At 40.2% G+C, this 20,825-nt stretch overlaps 1 protein-coding gene across 12 annotated transcripts in view; it reads right to left on the bottom strand.

Moving 5' to 3' along the window:
- The window catches only part of syngap1b (synaptic Ras GTPase activating protein 1b), a 217,134-nt gene that overhangs the window by 36,838 nt on the left and 159,471 nt on the right, over positions 1–20,825 (bottom strand). For 11 of the 12 annotated variants that reach the window (XM_049582897.1, XM_049582902.1, XM_049582905.1 and 8 more), the window contains 7 exons: positions 12,504–12,657; positions 12,033–12,131; positions 7,523–7,762; positions 4,090–4,425; positions 3,798–3,942; positions 1,446–1,590; positions 1,035–1,271 (listed from right to left, as the gene is read on the bottom strand). In XM_049582897.1, coding sequence (XP_049438854.1) covers positions 1,035–1,271; positions 1,446–1,590; positions 3,798–3,942; positions 4,090–4,425; positions 7,523–7,762; positions 12,033–12,131; positions 12,504–12,657 — 1,356 coding nt within the window. The remainder of the gene's footprint in view (positions 1–1,034; positions 1,272–1,445; positions 1,591–3,797; positions 3,943–4,089; positions 4,426–7,522; positions 7,763–12,032; positions 12,132–12,503; positions 12,658–20,825) is intronic. The other variant, XM_049582901.1, reaches the window with a different exon arrangement.

Genomic DNA, 20,825 nt, shown 5'->3' with positions numbered 1-20,825 from the left:
GACAGGAGAGAGAGAGCGTGTGTCAGAAAAAGCTCAAAGTTATATTGGTGTCTGGCTGTCACAGGCCGGGGTTGGGCTAAAAGAATTGCAGACTTTGTTGGGCTAGGGCTGGAGTTTTTGGCCCATGCAGGACTAACGTTAACAAATATGTTTGAAATAAAAGTTGCTTCTGGAACATTTGACAAATCACTTACTGGGTGGTTATGAGTCAAATAAACCAAACTGACACAAATTCCAGTTACAGCTCAGCCATTCTAACATTAAAAAAAAGTATTTGTGCTGAAACGACTTGTAACTAAACTGATTTTTTTGTTGGCAAAAGATGAAGCATTTTGAACTTTCTAGCACAATCAGATGGAAAGTTAGGAATCATTTTGAACTCGTGTCAATATAGCGTGAGAATGGAAATGTATGCTTTTTGTTTTTATTCAAACTGTGAACAAACATGCCACTTTTAATAGGTGCAGGATGAAAGGGACATAGTAGAGGTTACGAAGTCATGAATGTGTCTGGAGGGGTAACCCAGGGCTCTGTACTCGGCCCACTAATGTTTCGAATGTGTGAATGTTCCTGTATGCAGATGACATTGTCATTTACTACTGTGCCCATTGTCTCAGTCAGCCTTGTGCCTAACAAATGTTTTATTTCTTATTCTGATCTAGATATAGTATTAAATGCTGGCAAATTAAGTTTATATTGTTATTGTATTCCAAATTGACAGACATTATTATAATAAGCATTTTTCAGAGAATGACTGACTATATCTAAATCTAAAAAGAGAGTTGCATTTTTTATGTAATTAAATTGGCTTCAGAACGGAAAACTTTATGAAGATTTTAGTTTTGAAAAAGGCCTGTTTTCTTTACTACAAGAACTGATTGGTTTCTTCTATGTTTTTATATTTGATTGATTATGGATCTTGGCTGAATGCTTCCTGTTTAAACATGTTTGATATTGTCTTACATACAGCAGTGTGCTGGTTAGTGACTGGATGCAAAATGTAAAAGCTGTATAGTAAATGAAATGAAACTGACTTGGAGAAGTTAGCCAGGTTTTGCACTACTTTTGCAATGAGGGTGAGCGTGCGTGACGTCTGCTCGTCGGGATACTCCTGGGTGAGGTTGAAGAGCGATGGGGACATGATGGCAGGACACAGGAAGCGCAGGAAGAGGGAACCACTGATGAGACGGTCGGCAATGTCTTCCCGACCTCTCTCAGCACAGCGCACTCTCCAGGAGGCAAAAACTTCCTTTAGCTCTCGAGGGAAAACGCTGTGAAGGGGACGTATTACAAGTCAGGATAAGAAACAAAATGTGGAGATTCAGAGTTTCTTCAGTTCCCTGTGAAAGAATCTGAAGGCTCATGTATCTTTAAAATAGCAGAGAAGAATAAACAGACTTGGAACAAAGGATTTTCTTTTGCACTTGCATTGAATAACTACTCACCAATGGGAGTTGACGATCTTGCAGAGTGCTAGTTCACAGCACATTCGGAGATTGGCTTGGTGGTCCGGGAGCACTGAGGGTGGTGTTCTCATGGGGTCCACTTCGCAATTTTCCTCTGACTCATACAAGGCCCTTATGAACTCCCCTACAAATGACATTTCATTAATAACAGCAAAATGGCAGAAACTATCCCCAACATCAGTTCAGTGTTGTTCATACAAAAAGCAGCAACAACAGCAACTAATAGTACAAAAAGGAATCCATTATGGGGGATTAAAAAGCAGCAAATTTAGCAGACCAAATGCAGTATTGCCACAAGACATGCTGCAGTTTGGAAAAAGGGTCATGACTGTAAAACAAAGACAAAACTGGGAAACCTGGGTGGCAGGCTAATTAGCAAACAAGCTAATTAACTACTGTATCTCAAAGGCAAACTTTAGACTGTGGTTTGCTGTATCTACGAGCCAAAACACTCAAAACACACACACTAATCAATTTTTGGAGTAGGAAGTAATTAAACGAAATGAAGAAACAGTCTAAATATTACAGATTGTAATCACTGTAACGTTTACTTGAAATTAAATGAGGACAAAATGAGAATCTAAAATTTAAAGTGGACTTGAAATTCTGGCAAAACAGAGTTAATTTGAGGCAAAAACATTGGCGTCATCACAGACAATGATTTTAACGACTGATTTCAGATCATATCGTCTCCTTCCTAAAGCAAAGAAATGAATGTTTTGTTGTTGTTTTGGATTAGAAAAAACAGGCTTCAGATATACAAAATGCAACTGCCAGAGATTTAAGAAAATACAAGTGACAGAAAGCACAGCAGACCCATCTTACAACGGATTTTAAAATGTCTCACATTTTATTCTTATCATTTTATTCTTGCTTTATTTATTCTTACTGAAAGTGTTTCTTTATGTTTCTCTTTCTTTATTTTATTCTAAATTGTATTCCTTTTCTTCTACCCTTTATTCATTTTGAATTTATTGTTTAATAAATTATTTATTAGATTTTGAAAAATTTTGTTTTAAAATAATTTGTTCTAAATGTTTTTGTTAATATATACCATTTGATATGAATCAGTTTGAGCTGCACGGTCTGTATGAAAGGTGCTATACACATCAAGTCTTTTCTCATTATTTCTGTACTTAAAAATTATGTAGTGTAATGTACCTTGTCTTATGCTTTAGTACCTTAAAAAATGCATGTCCAGGCAGTATATTCTGCTTGATCATAACCGGTCACACCTTGGTTTATTGTTTCATGTATCCACATAATGTGCACACACACACACTCATTAGTGTATTGTATTGGATGCAGGATCTGATGTTCAAGGACGAAAGTGGAAAGTACCTAGGATCTGATAGGATTTGATGTGCATGTATGACACCATTATGTTCGGGCTTATGTGGGAAGGATTAAAGAGAAGAGGTGGAGATTTGACAGAATCTTCACCAGCATAAAAGAGAGCACACAGAAAGCAAAACTTCAGTCCTGCTCCGGAGTTTGACTCATTGAGTTGTATGTGTTGTTGTCTGTGAACACATTAAACTCAGTTGCACTCGATTCTACGTGTCTACAGTGATTCCTTGACTGCTGAGTATTTGGGTTTAAAGATACTTATTTTGGACAAGAGCAAAAGTAGTCTAAAAGTTGAAGACGAGGTTGGGACCCACTAGGCCCAATTCCGGGCCCCGAATTCTGCTTCATCAATTACTTAACTTACATTATTCTATGAAACATTAACTTGCCTCCTTTCCACTTCCTGTTTACAAGTAGAGTAATAACACAATGTAACACACAGTGACCAATAACTCTACAATATGACATTTTAAGACTCCTATGTAGCCTACAGCCCTGTGGTGGAGAGTCGTGTTTTGCCTCCAGCTCATAAAATAACGTCATTGCGACGACAGTCCTAAAAGGTTCTATAGTTCAAAATATCATCAACGGGAACCAATGAAGAGTAGTACCAACAATTGCTAGACATACACCTCTATAGATGTTACTCTAAATTGACACATCTTGTCCGTATCGCTTAAAATCTGATTTTGTTTTAATTCACTCCTCTCTCAAAACCCAAACAAAACCAATGTGCTGACATGGCGACGCATCAGTGTGGACTTAAAATGACATTAGATTCAGGTGGATGTGATTGTCTTTAGTGATTGGTGATTGGTGCCTGGTGATTAGGGAAAATCAAACCCCCTTGGCCTATGGAAATTAGATAGAGTGGAGGCAATGTCAGACTGACAATGGAAAGGGCAATGTAAATGTTGCGCAGTTGCTTTAATGTACACAGTGACAAACTCAAATGTCAAGTGCTCCACTGTTGTGGCTGACCTATAGCATCCTTGAGGTACTTATGTCCGATCAGTTTGAGGTACTCTTCTATGGCTTTGGTGGCCAGAGTGTTCTCTCTGAAGATAAGGTGTTCTCGGTCGATGAATCTGTCTACCTCGCACATCGCCATGTCTGACAGGAAGTCCTGGGGAAAGGGAGAATTAAATCATTGCTCTTTCTGAAACACAATGTCTACAGAATAATTAAAAAAAGGATGAGATTTTCTGGTCTGAAAAAGCTTTTATTTCAGCACATTTTCACATAACGATGAGTCACACAGAGCTGTCCCTACCTTAGCTTTCCCTGTGCTCTGCAGTATATGCACCAATGCACAGGCCACTTCCTCTTTGCTCTTGACGCTCAGCACGGGCTCCAGCACAGCACACAGGGTGCGGTAGTTATTGGTGACGTACTCTGCAAACTCCTTGTACAGCTCCATGGGCAGGATGTTCATGGTCTGGAAGCGGGATTTGAGGCGTAGCGATGCGTTGATGATCTTACCCCCTCCGACACCAGCCCCCTTGGTGAGGACGCTGGGCTGGATGACCGGGTACCACTGCTCCACAAACTGACGTCCGGTGATGCTTGAGATGGGGATGCTTACAAGTCCTAAGTATGTGCTCTTTTCCTTGAAGACAAAAAACAAGTAGATGTTAGTCGAGATAAGCACGTGTCAAAGAAAAGTTGCCTCTCATGAAGCTGTGCTGTGTGATTTTAATAAATAATCACAGAGTCTGAAATGTCAAAAAAAGTTCACATAAAGCTTTTCGCACTGAATAAATAATGAATAGCAAGACTAACACTGGATCCCTGGAGTGTCGTTTGAAGCTAGAAATGAGTTGTTTTGCTATGGTGATGCTAAACTGAGAATATAAGTTATCGTATCTGTGAGTCACAATTCATTATCTTGGTTAAAAAAATATTATTTCTAAAAGTGAAAAAAACTCAAGGAGTAAAAAATAAGATTTTTTTGCTGAGAAAATACCACAGAATGGTCATGATGCTGTGTATCCGCAGGGGGCTGATAGGGCTGCTGATCCGTGGCAATGACTCAATCAATTACGACTGTTTCGGACTTTTTTTTCTTTCCAGCTGGTGCTCTGCTTTTGAACAGACTCACAGCAGTTTGCAGACACTCCTGTTTCCCCCCAACCCAAACTCTGGATGTTGCATAGCCTTAAGCGTGTTATTATAAAGTCATTAAAGCAAATAACAAAGACAAAAGAATCGCCAGGGTAGATTATTTTGCTATTGGCTTTTTTCCCCTTATAAAACCACTGAATGACAATGCAGGCATTTAGCATAATGTTTCCTCCTCACAGTTTACTTCCTCATCTCTTTGTTTTTGTTGCACTAATGCTCTGAAGGGCCAGCTTGCTTACTTCTGTTGTAAGAATGTTGGAGGAGAAGAGGCTGATTTAGACTTTGCCCTAACTTCTAAATTTAACCTTCACTTTCAGGAATATCATCACCTTCTAACTTGACATGGCAAAATTGTTAGAAAACTGTTCCTTGTTTACACACCCAGCAGTTATACAGCAACATTATTATTCATTTGGCCACCTGAGTAATCTAAGTCCAATATTTACTCTCTTCTAGCTCTGTCTGCGGTGTCTACCAACTCCTGAGGGAAATATCTGACTCCTTAGCTTCTAAATGCCCCACCAGCCAGTCGATAACCATGTCTGTCTGCTGAGAGGTACTGTAAAGTTGGGTTTTACAACTTTTTAGCTGAGGACAGCTGCCTGCTGTGGCCGAAAACGATGCTGTGAGAGCAGCCAGTATAACCAAAATAGTTGAGTGTTGAACAGCTAAATAATGCACAAAACACATGCACAAAATAAAAAAAAAATAAGTTCCCTAACATGTTATTTAGAATAGAACAGAAAGAACTTTATTCATCCCCGAAGGGAAATTCAACTGTCCAGCAGTCAAGTCAAAATATGTAAAACTGGAAGAGCTGATGCTGTTTGTGCCATTTTGCTCACCAATTCTTGACAGGTAGAACAAATCATGCCTTACCAAATAAACAAAAGCCTTAAAATTATAACTTCTCAGCACACTAATTTTGTTTCTAGACATTATTATTATTATTTATTTATTTTTTTTTTAAAGATATTTTTTGGGCATTTTTTAGCCTTTAATGGATAGGACAGACAAGTGTGAAGGGGGGAGAGAGAGAGGGAGTGACATGCAGTAAAGGGCCACAGGCTGGAGTCGAACCCAGGACGCTGCAGCAACAGCCTTGTACATGGGGCGCCTGCTCTACCACCAAGCCGCCGACGCCCCAGGGTCAAACATTATTCTTAGGGGATTTATTTGTGTGGAAAAAAGACTTCACAGGCCTTTAAAATCTAAAACTAACATCAGTGTAAAAATGTACTGCTATAATCATCTTTGTTTTAAAATATATATTTTTGTGAAAATGTTGGCTCTTTAAATTTGTGTCCCAGATTTTTGTCAACTCAAATCAAAATCAGAATTCTACAAAAACACTTTAATCAATTTAATCAGGTATAAAAGGGGTTGGCTTCACCATAAGGACTTTTCACTTCCTGGTTTCCAAAAAAGTACTGGTAAGCTCTCTATTTTTCAATAAAGTCGTTAAATATTTTTGCTATCAGGTGTGTTTCAACCATGTCGACTCCGTTGCCCTTCTGAGTCCACACTAAATAAGAATGGTGGTTTAAGAAGGAGTATATTGATCAGCATTAAGAGAACTCTTAGCAACTTTGAAAAATAAAAAGGCTACTCACTATGACTGCTGTGAAATTAATAAAAATATAACTTCTGTCAACTTCGTCAGACCTCCTGTGACATCCATTATGTATGCTACTTAAGACAAAATTAAATCACTGGGAGTTTGGCCCGTTACAAGCTTTAACAGTCAAGATATTTGATCTTTTAAAGTTTATTTTCCCAGCCTAATTGAAGCGTAAAAAGAAGAGTTTTCCATCAATGGTGGACAGCCTCACTCTTTCATTCCTTCAACCACCTCCTCGACAGCAGCCTCTGCACTGCAATATTTGCGTATATCCAAAAACCTGTTGATATCAAAGTCTTTCATGATGTTTGACAGGAGGTGCGTTTCTTCTTCCAAACACAAATGTGGGCTGTTCTTTTGGGCATGCATCTCCGCACCAGCCTTGCGAATTGTTGGCAAGTTGGTTTGTATAAGACATGTCCATGACAACGCACAGAGCTGACCATACGCAGGCAAGAGGCCAGGTGTCGCAAACTGTGGTAAGCATATTCTGAATGAGTATGTCCAAAGAATGCTTCTAAATGCTGAATAATATGAGCATATTCCACGTCTTAATTGGAAAATGCTACATTCGGACAAAGGCCTTATTTGGAACATCCAAACAGAATGTGCTGTTTAAGACCTGTATAAAATTCTAAATATTGTCATGTGAACGTAGCCAATGAGCAGAAACTGTAAAGCTGAGGTGAGCTTCAGATTAAGATGATAATTCCCTCTCGGTTTATCACTACGAGCAACCTCTTTCACATTGTTCTCACATTGTCATATTATTAATTTCAGTATAACATTAACAATTACAGCCACTTTAAAATTCACTGTTAGGGTGACTGGGCAATTCTATTCTCATAAAAGCAAACCAGAGCTTTAACAGACTGCTAAAATAAACCAAATATTCCCACAGTGCTTGTGTCAAACTAGCCATCCTCAGACCTCCATGTTACCCTACAGATCTCTCTGTCACCTTGCGTCTCTTCTTGTCCGTCTCCTTGTATAGATGAAGGCGTAGGTTGCGGACAGCGGGCAGGTTGTTGAATTCAAAGTGCTCGCCCCAGAAAACGGTGTCGGTGCGGGGCTTGCTGGTGGTGCGTGCGTACAGCATGTCGTCCAGACAAAGTTCGCAGTAGTAGCGCTTCTTGGCTGGAAGCTCGCGGGCCTCGATGATCCACAGTTTGAGCACATTGTCCACCCTCCGGCTGTTGTCCTGCGTGGAGATGAAGTCAGGTCAGATAAGGTCAAGTGCACCCACTGTTACTAAAGAGCTTTACAAGAGAAGATGCTATGATGCGGGGGTAAACATGACAAAACAGCCAAGAAAAAAGTTCAGAGATATGGAAATAGAGACAGTGTGTGTGAATAAATGGCGACAGCAGGTCAGCCTGCAGGAGTAATGACAGGAGAGAAATAGCTGGTGACATGGCGGTTGAACTACCGTGGATTGTAGGCTGTGCTTGATAAATTGCTCTCAACTCTGGGCTTGAACACAGAGGCAGACGACAGCGTGACAGAGATGCAGAGAAGACAGATAACAGAAAATGTGAAGGATAAGAGTAGGTGAGTGGTGTCACCGGCTGAAAAAAGTAATTTGCTTAAACGCAGAAAGACACAAATGACACAATGCAAATGTGCTGCAAAGACGAAGGACAAACAATGGTGGTAATGCTTCTGTAGATAGCTACACTTCCTAATCATGATCACAAAGCCCAAGCTATATTTGACATCCCCCATGGGAGGACAGAGCGCCGTGTTGATTGCAGAGTGATGTTTCAGCGAACGGGGGGCTGAGTCATTTCAATTGGGCTCAAATGCCATTGTTGTTAGCCCCCTGTTTGCTTCAGACTATTTAAGTCCTAATTTAGACGACTCAATATGTGAGCATCAGCTAGATCCACAGTTCTTAAGTTCTCCATTTGTATGCACTTTGATAGCCAGCGCCAAACACAAGGCATAATTAATTCCAAACGTCTGAGTTTGAATGCGCTGGGCATCTGGTGGCTCAGTTTGCTAGTGCACATACGGTGCAGCAGCACCAGCATGGGCTCGAGTCCTCTGCCTTGATATCCTGTTACATCTTCCCTAGTTTCTGTCAGATCTGGATTTTACTACCAAAAAACTACGACAAAGCATGGTGAAGTGGCTGCTCGCCTTTTGAAAAGAAACAACATCCAAGCAATCAAAGCTCAAAGCGGGATTTAAAAGGCTCCAGAAAGTTCAGAAGCATAATGATAATCTTTGTCTCTGCAGTGAGTCTTATCTCTGTCGATGCATCTGGTCTGACATGCACAGTGCGTGTTGTTCAGGGGTAGGAGGGGGATTTTGGAGAGAGCCCCCGTGTGGAGTCCTTGGAGCTCCATGACTCAGCTGGGACCCCCGCGGCCTGAGCATCTGGACGAGGCATTCAGCTTGGGCGATGTTTCATCTCAGTCTGGCTTAATAACTCTGAGTCCCTGGTTGCCATCAAAGCTGCATATCTCGCATGCCTGTTCAGTTTTTTTAATAACAGTGAGAGGAGATATTGGGCAATTTCACAGAACTATGAAATCTTGGTAAAAATTAGGATATTGGTTTTTGAGTCGATATGAAGAGCTGAGATTTGTTTTTTGTTTTTTAAGCTGTGAGGATGGAAATAAAATCACAGCACCTTAAAGCTGCACTAGGGTTTTTTTTTAATGTGAAAATACACCATCATATCTGCTTAGATCAGAAAGTAAAGCTGCATCCCATCTGCACTAATTAACTGTAATCTGGTGTCAGATATTAACACACTCATGTAAGGCCTCATGCAAGAACATCCCAGGTTTGTTTGTACGAGTGATCCAACCAGTTTTAACCTGATGAGCCCCACCTGAGATTTGATAATTAACATATGCATTGCCTCTAAAATGGCCAAATACAGTAAGGCTACCTGCTCTGCACCGTTTGTTTCATTCACAAAAATGTTACCAAGAAAAGGATTTCTGTCAGAGCAGTGCTGTACTGTGAGGGGGTGATTTAACATGAGGTTAGATTCCTCACCGATATATTGACGGGATAATATTAGAGCCAAAAGGAGATGATGTTCCACTGTCAGGTGCAACAGAGGATCATAGTGACCCTGAGGCAGCTGTCAGAGTGACAGAATCTTCCACTGAACTATGTAAGCCAAAGTTTCTGTGCCAAAATATGGCAATAAAATCCATAAAATCTTAAAAACCTTCCAGTAAATTGGTAAGCCTCGATGATGATGATGACAACACAGTGAACACATTATGATTGTTTCATCAATATTGTTTTATAGTGTGCTCACACCCAACATGAACCAATAGTTTCATGCGGCGCAATTAAATACTGACAGTGCAGCTCACTATACACGACCAATTGGCGATAACGCACATCTGCCTTGTGGCTGCAGTTTGATTGGCTGTCTTGATGTGAGGACCTCTCCCCTCATTGCTCCGCCAGTTTGGTCCACATCACAGGTATCCCTGCATGCTTTGAACAGCATATCAGTCACTACAAATACCAACATATTTTCATCCCAACTTGTCAAATACTGTCGCTTTGTCAATGGACCTACATGTCTAAGTATGTCGTGCTGAGTACCCTCCTGCGTCTGTTTTAGACATTCAGGGACGGCGTGTCACTTTACACTCGTTACATGCATTGTGTCTTTTCAAACTACTGTTTTTTACAGGAAATGTTAAGTTCCTTACATGAATACAGTCTTCAAAATAAACTTGGAACGTATGTGAAACACTTCATTTTTAGGTTTATTTCCTTCGTTTTAGGCAACAAAAGTCTGTGGTTAGGTTTAGAAAAAACATCATGGTTTGGCTTAAAATGTACACTAGAAACAAACAGCAGACTCCTGGGTGAAAAGTCTGAACCCATCCACCACCCATCCCTATACACTCACTATATGGACTTTCTTATTTCTTATATTACAGTAGTTGCAGGCAGGGTTACATACTGACGCTGACTGGTGCATATAATACCAATGAAAAGGGTGTCTAATGCATTGGTATCTGATGCCGACATCCACTGATGAAGTGGAGATATCTGACAAGTTGAGTTGTTGTCCGGTGCCTCTAAGACTAAAATGCCCTCCTCCCATGACGAGTTGGGAGTGAGAATGGGCTGCCCACACACAATAATTGGGAGCAAATGTCTGGTCATGTATGGTGGGGCTGCATCGAAAGTCAATGCAATGACCAGAAGCGTTAATATGCTAAAACGTTAATATGCTTATGTTATTTGTGTATTTGTGCAAGTTGAAATTTTTTAATTTTCACAATAAATTTACATGATGTTGTTAAGCGAAAGCCTTTGAGATTCTCCGAAATGGTCACTGCTGTAGTCACTCGGAGCTCTGCAACTCAACGTCAGTACTGCACAGAGACAGAACAGGAAAGCAAAGAGCTCCGAGATTTGTGAGTACAGCCATAGAGCTACATGGCAAGTTCTGAAAATACGTATTTGTGACACTTGTGTGAGCTGTTTTGTTGAGCTGTTTCTCAGCAAAATGAGTAATTATATTGATCATTTATTGTGCAAAGTAAACAATATATTCACCAGTTGCAAAACACTCATACACATATTCACGTAACATGAGGCGAAATTTGGCTTCCTGTTCAGTGTGAACACACCGTTACATATATCATTATCGTATTTAATCAGTTAAGGTGCAAAGATCAACGATCTAAAGAGTAGTTTTCCCCCGGTGAAGAAAGGCATCTGAAAATGACTCGTACGAAAGGTCTGGACTACACATGAATTTCCTTTGTGCAAGAAAATTTGATAAATGCCTTAGAGCGCCTTACAGGAGCTGTGGGTAGAATTTAGTGGCATCTAGTCACCTTGCAGATCGCAGTTAACTGAATACCCCTCCCTTCACCCCTCCATTTCAAAGTGAAACAAAACAGGTGATTACACACTAATGAAAACATAGTTATGAATAACAGAATAAAATTCTGCCAATATATCCCCCTAAATCCTGCACCCTGCTCCTCTGAATTACTCGAACATTGCACTTAAGAACAATCTGTTCTTGCATGTGGTTCTTGCATGAGGCCTCTACAGTGAGAAAGGACCTGGACTCACCAGTATTCAGTCTTTTGCCTCTTGTCCCCTCAGCACATTTCAGTATCCAGTATCACAGACATGCTGGGCTGGTAAACATGAGCCTGCTGTGTGCAATTCACTGACTTCACATTACCTGATTCGTGGATATCAAAGTATTTCAAAAACAGCAATTTGTATCCTCCACCCTGCAACGTTACCTTGTGCAGCTTTAATATTTGCGTGGAGAAGCGACTAAATTGTTCAACACAGACACACACAGACACGAGGATGGAGTTCACACAGAGAAATGAAGCGGTGCGCTCTTATTGAAAACAGACAACAACGGGAGACGGGGAGGAGAGAGAGAGACACACAGACAGAGGGATCATCCTTTTTTTTTTCTTCCTCTACCGCATCCCTTTCTCTCCCCTCACCTTGTTGGGCTTGACAGCTCTCTGCAGGTTCTCGATCCATTTGTCTCTCTCTGCAGCTGAGCGACACGCAAAGCACTTGGTTCCCGATGCTGTAGTCACCTGAGGTTATAGCCAATGGTAAATTCAACAACCACAGCCATTAGTAACTATGGAGACTGCAACTAAGGCGCCAAAACAATGTCTTGTATTCACTCTCAACCTCTGTCATGTTCCACTAATGGAAAGAAGATGGAAAAAGCTGACAGACTCCTGCAGCAAATTATGTAGGGACTACGGCTCATTTAAATGTCCTTGTTTCTTTCATTTTCCACATGTAAGAAAAAAAGAATACCACTTTCAATTCACAGTCTCTCTCACATCACTGTCACTTGTCAGGGTGGAACATTTTCTGCTGCTATTTACTGCTCTGTACACTGCACTGTGTGTGTGAGTGTGCTGCTGTTTGTCCACACCGTGCAGCTCGGTTCTCACCTCAAAGCAGTACTCTTGTCCCAGGATGCTCGAGTGGACAGGTTTGATGATGGCGTCCTCGTCCAGAGTGAGGTCCAGCGCCTCAGCAGCGCTGCTGGGAGACAGCAAGGACTCATGAGAGTGGGACTCTTTGAAGCTCTGCATCAAACGGGTCCTGGAAGGAATGATAGTTGAGGAGATGTGGAGAGGAGAGGCTCTTTTATTGAAGGTTGCATTACACTTCACTTCTGTGTATAAAAATCTACAGCAAATTTCTGTTTGCCAATGCATGAAAATTATAGTATGTGATAATAATAAATCCCCAAAACTCCAGTTTCTTCATATTTATCTCTGTGCTGAAACAAACAGGCGTGTGAGTGCTGCACAATATGTGGAAATATGGTAATAAAGGGGCTATTAACACATCCCCAATATCTGTTTATGAATATTCAGTGCCAAGAAAAAGACTCTCAGCTGGTAACACAAGACGTGTCAGTCTGTGAAGTTGAATATCAGAAAATATTCCACACACAAAATGGTGATAACTTCCTCTATTTTTACTGCAGCCTCCATTTATGAAGGCAAGAAAAAACACCACAAATCAAATTTTTCGTTTTTTGTTCACGACAAATCATGACAGATATTTTAGATTTCCGTTGGTGCTGCCAAGATGTTGCCTACACTGATTTACTGTAACTGTTCCTGGGTGTTTACAGGTATCAGACACTTGAATTTAATGCTTTTCAAAATGTTTTAACCAATTTTGAGACTTGATTTGTAGAACAATCATCTGTTTTTATTCAAGCATGGTGAGTATAAAGTTAAGTATATATGTGGTCCTCTGCAGAGGTGAGTATGTTAGAAAGAGTTATGTAGAAAGATGGTTATTTGAGTGAGTAAGGTTACATTTTGCCAGGTAAGTGCAGGTATAAAGTAAAAACACAGTATTAGGTTCAGGTAGAAGAGTTTTATGCAGAAAAGTTGGACTCATTTTGAAAGAATAAAAGAATAGAAAGGATGGGAAAGATGGAGAATGGAAAGAGCAGATAAATTAAATGAAATGGAGTTTAAGACTATTTTTACTTTTAAGGCCTAATATTTATAAAATTACATTTAAAGGTCCAGTGAGGCATTTAGTGGCATCTTGTCGTGACGTTATAGAACTGAAACTTCTCTCGTGTGACAAGTGTGCAGGAGAACTACGGTGGCTGACGTGAAAACCTGAAGACACAAATGGTTCTATCCAAAGCCAGTGTTTGATTTGTCCATTCTGGGCTACCGTAGAAACAACATGGTGAACTCTGTGAAGCGAACTCCATTTGTAGACATAAACGGCTCATTCTAAGGTAAGAAATACACAGTGATTCTTATTTCCAGGTGTTTATACACTAAGAAAAAGTTAGTTATGAATATTATACACCATTTCTGCTCAATAGATGTTCCTAAATATTACAAACTGGACTTTTAAGACATCATAAGACATTTTAAGAGTTTTTAAGGACCTGCAGACACCCTGCTGTTTCGGCAGTCGACAGCAAGTAACTCAGTTAGCCAAAGCTACAAATGAAATATCAAGCACTGAAAAATAATGGATATTTTGAAACTTTCCATTCTAAAATATTTAACAGGCAGCTCTAAGTGGACGGACTGAGCGAGCCTCTCATAACACAAGGTTCGTTAGTTGAATTTCTAAGACAATCCAGTAAACAGAATGGACAGCAAAGTGACTGATCCTGTGAACTTATTCTGAATCACTCATAACCTTGTTTGAAATAACACGATCACAAGGATTTTTTTTTCCACAATGCATCACAGCTTGTTTTTTTCCTTCACTTCGATGAGCCAAAATTTTAAGATGACTGGTGGCAGCAGATATCTGAACTTAAGTTGTCCTCACAGATAAATTCTTTTTCCTCCAGGCAAAAACATTTTAAACTCTACACGCAATATTTCAAGACAACTCTTAGTAATAATTAATCCTGACACACACACAAGAGAACAAGGTGTCCGCTAAAGCCCATCCATCATGCTCACCTACACGTTCACTCCCACACACATGCACACACAGAGGCATGTAAAATCACAGGCTAGCTCTGCAGTTACTTAGACAGACGTATGATGACACAGGGAGTCTAACCGGAGAGCAAGGAGGGACGGTCAGGTGTGACGAAGCCACTCAGAGAAGAGAAGGGAGGATGGAGATAAGGAAAATGAGAGAAAGAAAAGGTACTGTATGTCCTCCGTGCTGCGTCCGACCCTCTGCTTCTCGCACTGCTTTTGTCTATGTTCAATCACAACGTTCATCAACAGAGCACTGATTACATGAAGTGGACCGGGGGGGTGAGAGAGAGAGAGAGAGAGAGAGAGAGAGAGAGAGGGAGAGATAAAAATAGACCCAAAGGAATGAGTCAGATTGAGGGGAATACAGAGAAGAAAAGAGAAAGAGTGGGGGAGGTCATAAGAGGATGTGAGAGAAGGAAACACTGGGAGAGGAAGGGGTGAGGAGTGAGGGGATCGGGAAGGAAGACCTCTCGGAGGAAATCACTTTGATTATGTAAACAGTGGATCCTTTGGAGAGGAAGAAAGTGAGAGCATGGATTAGCGGAGGGGAGGTGGAAAGAGGGACCGAGAAGAGAGCAAGAGCGCTGGAGGTGAAAAAAGGTCTATGCAAGGTCTCAGCAGGGAGCTCAAGTGCAGGAAGAGTCAAACATGAAAAGACAACACACACACACACACACACACACACACACACACACACACACACACACCTTGCAAATTTTATTCAACATGTCACGACTCATGAACCTCACATCTGAGAAAACAACCTCAGCACCAGCGATGATAGACTGGAAACAACGATTCACTTAGCAGATACAATATGTCAAATTTTAAAATATTGAGAACACGGTGCAGTGAACTAAAGCAGAACACGTCTGGCAGCCAACGCAACACTAAAAATTTTAACCCGAACTAAAAACTATGTGAGCAGAGCTGAAACGATTAGTCAATTAATCAATTAGTCCATTGGCAGAGAATTAATCAGCAGCCGTTTTGAAGCCATTAAACAATCACAAAGGTCAGAATGTGCTCCTTTCAGTTTGATCAATAACAGGATTTTCTGCTTTCCACTGTTTTAAATCATTTTATTCGTTTCAATAAACACTTGGTTTTTGGGGCCTTTAGATAAACAAAGCAAGACATTTGAGGACATCACCTTGAGCTTCAATTCGTGGACTAAATGATCAACCGATTAGTCAGAAACATCATCAGCAGATGAATCCATAACGGAAAGAAATGTTAGTTGCAGCTCGTATTTATTTATTTATTTATTTATTTCCTAATAAAGAGGCAAAGTCTGGTGAAAAAGTGTAATTTAATCTAGAAAAACTTCACAGGGAACCTATTTGTCGCCGTTCGTGGAAGGGAGTTCTAAGTGTGTGACACATCACGTTATCTTACAATATCTTTTATTACTTCCTGTTTAAATGGATGCATTTTGAGCGCTTTGATGTAATTTTAAAATGTTAAAATGAATTACTGAATCATTTTCTTAAAAAATATTTCATGAGCAATAGTTGGTTGTAAATTCTTATTTGATATTAGTAATAAAAACAAACATTTATGTTGTGTAAGAGTGATAACACACGTCATAGAAGCTATTGTGCACCGATGTACACAGGTGTGCCTTGAGATTTCGGCTTGCCCTTTGGTGTGCGTTGGGCACAAAAAGTTTGAAAACCACTGGTCTAAAGAATGTCACAGTCATGTGAAGCTAAATGAAGGCAAATGACAAAAAATAGTTTAATAATTGATCATCATTTCAATGATTTATAAAGCAAAAGAACCAAACATTTGCTGGTTCTAAATTCTCAAAGGGGAGGATTTGCTACTTTTCTCTTCTCTAAATGCAACTACATCAACCAGAAAAAATGATGGAATTGTACCTTTCTGCAACCTGAAGATATATTATTCCTGCATGTTATTTGGTAGCAGATATGTTCAAACTTTACGTTTCAACAATGCTGTGGTTGATGTGTGCCAGGGGTCAACAACCTTCACTAGCAAAAGAGCCATTTCTGACTAAAAATAATTTAAAATAATCTCTCCGGAGTCACAAAACATAATAAGCCTTATAATGAAGATAACACAGCTTATTAAATCTAAATGAGCCTGTCAACATTATGAATAGGTCTAAATGAGCATTCATGAATATGTAATACCACCAGGTGGCACTGCAGTCGGCTATTTATGATTATTTGGAACTTCAACTTTGCCGAGTTGGCGGTAAAAGTAAACAAATCTCTTCACGCACAATTATATTCTGTTATCTTCCAAAACTTTTCTTTTTTTGGATTTGAAATCCAGAACCAGCCTAGCGAGGGAGACTCAAGCCTACTGTAGCCACCACTATTGAGATTTGGCAAAATGTAGAGGATAAGGCGCTGGGCTGACGAGCGATAACTGACGAGTATTTTAGTTGCCAAAATGTTGGAACTTTTTTTAATTTGGTGTACAGGTACATTTTTACAATTGGAGAATGTCAGAATCACTTTCATCCTACACACTGATAAATGAAAATTAAAATGTAAAAAACAAAAAAAAAAACAAAACAAAAAAAAAATTATTCATTTCCATATATTTATTTATTTATTTATTTATTTATTTATTTTTATTTTTTTTTTGGTCAAAGCTGCAGGAAGCCACTTGAGAGTGACTAAAGAGCTGCATGTGGCTCCAGAGCTGCAGGTTGCCTACCCCTGATGTAGGCACAAAAACCACTTGGTTATGGTTAGGTAAAGGTCAGGTTCTGGCTTAAAATGCCTGATTTTAGGGGCACAATCCCGACAAGAAAAGCAGAGATGTCTCGGTAGAAAACAACTGGTCAACTTTCATGCCACTATCCGTGCTGGTGAAACAGCGCCAAGTTGCTATAGAACACCTACACTTGGTGCCTAAAACGCAGCTGGAAAAACAGCAATAGGCTGCTATGAAACACCCAAAAAATAGTGCCGGAAAAAGCTGCATCTAAAACAGGAATAGGTTCCCAAAAACCATCCATGTCTGGTGGCTAAAAAGCCACTGCAAACAGCTATAACTCACTAAAACACAACTTGTTTTGTTGTTTGTCAGACTTCAACAGTGGTCTGCAGTCTGGCAGGTGTCTTGCCTAGGTGACATACCATCTAGCATCCCCTCAACCTCCTGATGACAAAATCAGCTCATATACTGTGTCACTTTAGAAACACTGATATGATACATTTGATATGTGCAAATGTAATGTGGTTATGGTTTGCAGAAACATACAATGCCAGCATTTTCTTCTGGTGACTGGGCTGTTATACTGTACGATTGCAAATCGAGTATCGAGTAGAAATCCCCTTTGGCTGTGACAGGCCTTTACTATTTTGTGACATTTTGTAGGCTAACCAATTAAACTGTTATCTTGAAAAAGTACTCTGGTTATGAAAAAACTTTATTCTTTGCTGGAAAAAAAATCTTGAATTTGCATTTAGGTCATCTTAGGACACTGATGCTCTGCTAAAAAAAGAACAGGCTAATTTATACAGCATATTTATGCCAGAGTTATGTGACAGGGTGACCTACAGTATTGTAAAGGGAAGAGAAACTATCAATTAAAAGTAATAATGGAAAAAAAGATGCAAAAAAAAAACAAACATTGTTTTATAGCCTGTTTGGGAGCTCGGAGGCACGTTAATGACTGCATGAATTTCAGCCCATGCTGAAAAACAGCATGTGTTCTCAACAAACCCTCCCTGGATAAACAAAGGATAAAAAAAGAGAATAATAACGATCAGAGCTGCAGATGTTCACCGACATGCCTGGCGAAAAACATCCAGAGTAAACCAAGAGCTGTGAAAATGGCAAATAACCTCGACTTCAACTTCGACTCTTGACTTTTTTGTCCGTTCTGTCTCCTCAGAACAGCCGGGGATAATAGACATCCACAACCTTCTCAAATGAATAAATCATGTGGAAACGCACCTTGGCAGACACCTGGCTCAGAAAAGCTCTCCTGAGTGCACCGTTGCCCCGTGTTCAGTTTATCAAGATGACCTTGTTCACATTTGAAGTTTGAGTTTGTCTTGGCTGTAGCTGTCCCGTGGGAGCTTACAGATAAACTGAATGGACAAAATTAAAGCTTAGAACCATTAGTGGACTCATTCATTTGTCGATCGACAGAAAGTTAATTGCCAATTATTTTGAGAATGTACTGAGTCATTTTTCAAGTAAAAATGCAAACTCTAGTTCCAGGTACTCAGATGTGACGAGTTGCTGTTCTTTTTTTTATCTTATGTGACAGTGAAAGTGAATAACTTTGGGTTTGGATTGTTATTTAAACAAAACAAACTATTCTGAATATGTCACATTTGGGTTTAGGGAAGTCTAGTTGTTAAAATAGTGATTTTCCAGTATTTTGTGACATTTTATAGACCAAACTAATAACTTTTTAAGTTGGAAATAGACAAGTTTTGCTTTAACGTATCATTATAAAGTAACCGTTGATTGTACAATATATTGGCTATGCAATAATGACACCATTGATGTTTAGATTGGTCCCCTATAAGCCTCACTTTCACTATGCAATTCTGTCTGCCACCGTGGATGATATCCTGGGAAAATGAAGGCTCAATATACAGCACCAAAAAAAGTGCGTCAAGCATTGTGCAACCAAAACAGAAAGAGGACAGCTCTTTTGTTTTCCCTGGCAGCTTTGAGTAGCAAGTGGCAGCCCTTGAGGCTGAAAAATGAAGCCAATGTGGAGAAAATGCAGTTCATCAAATGGCCACTTGAGGTTGGCTCCAAAACAAACTAAATCCCCATACACCCCCATGTTAAAATGCCCAACTTAATAACAGAAATGAGCATGTTTACAGCCTTGTACAAATACAGTTCTGGTCTCTACAGCTAATTTCAACATTCATGACAAATGTACAGGGGGTGGATTTTTATACAACTCAACTGTTTACAGTTTATAATGGCTCAAAGTTACGCGTAATTAAGGGAAGGGCCACTTGAGTGACAGATTGTCGGCAAGGTGGCGCTACAGTTTACAAGTCAGATCCACTCCTCGTTCCTTCACAGTTCCACCCTCTCATCCAAGTATGGTCACTTTTGGCTCCAGAAAAAAAAACAAAAACCCAAGATTGCCACAGCAGAAAAACCGAACTCGAAGCCTCAAAATGGCAGCCCAGAAAGCAATGGGTGCCATCACAGTAGCTACGTCCATTATTTTTAAACACTCTATGATCAATAGGGATCAGTATCTAAAGAGTATCATTCTAAGTTCTTTGCAGCTACTATCCCCAGCAGTGGAAATGGCGGACAGTGGAACAATCACAGTAATTTTGGAAAAATCAAAGTGTGTCTGGTTTTACTGGTACTTGCTAGACTCTGAGCAAAATGGAAAGTGATCTAGTTGCCTTTACAACAGCGCCACAAACAATATCACTCAACGCTAGGGGGGAAAAGTTGAAAAGTCAATGCTCTCTCATACCTAAATGACAGAAGAGGTAGATTTCCACTGACTTTCAAAATGAACTATATGACTGGCCCTAAAACAACATATATGACTGATCTAGTGGTTGCAGTTTTTAAATACGTCATTAACGTCATGAAATGACTCCAAAAACTCCAAAACTACCTGGTGAGGTTTTGGAAAAACATCATGGTTTGGCATTAAATTAGTGCTTTTGTCACTAACTTAAATAAATGTATGTCATGTGACAGATGTCACATCTGACATGACACATTTGTCACTAGAGTGGCATGCTACAAATGCTAGCACACTAGGCTACATTACATTATTACAGGAATTCAACGTTGACTTCAGGACGCCAACTCTGGTCTCCTGAATGGAAGTCCTGTGAGTGTTTGACCAATCCACCATCCCTCCCGCCCACACTGTAGGGACTATTCGTACAACATTACGCAGACTTCTATCGCTTTTTATACCACAGCACATCACCTCCTCTGCTCCTGTAAAGATTTATTAGGGTCACTAGAGGGCGCCACCTAAGGTACGGGTCGTAACAAGCTACTTGCATGGCCGACATGGGGTAGTTTCTCGGTGAGAGCAGGCTGTGAAAAGTTGTCTCTTTCGTCAGTCTAGACAAAATACTGTTAACACCTCTGTGGCAGCGGGGTGTGGTTGAGTTGCCGGCTGCTGGAGGAGGGAGGGGGAGTGTCTCAGCCGGCGATCAGACAGCTGGACAGAACCAGGTAATCACAGTCAAACCATAAAAGCATGCTGGTAACCTGGTTCTGGTTCTCTCTTGCAGTAGGCTGGGTCCGGGAAGAGAGTGAACGGTAGGGCCGCGAGAG

This window comes from Epinephelus fuscoguttatus, linkage group LG8 (assembly GCF_011397635.1).
Source record: "Epinephelus fuscoguttatus linkage group LG8, E.fuscoguttatus.final_Chr_v1".
NCBI lineage: Eukaryota > Metazoa > Chordata > Actinopteri > Perciformes > Serranidae > Epinephelus > Epinephelus fuscoguttatus.
Note: the sequence above shows the minus strand (reverse complement) of the source record. Positions and strands in the feature narration are given on the sequence as shown.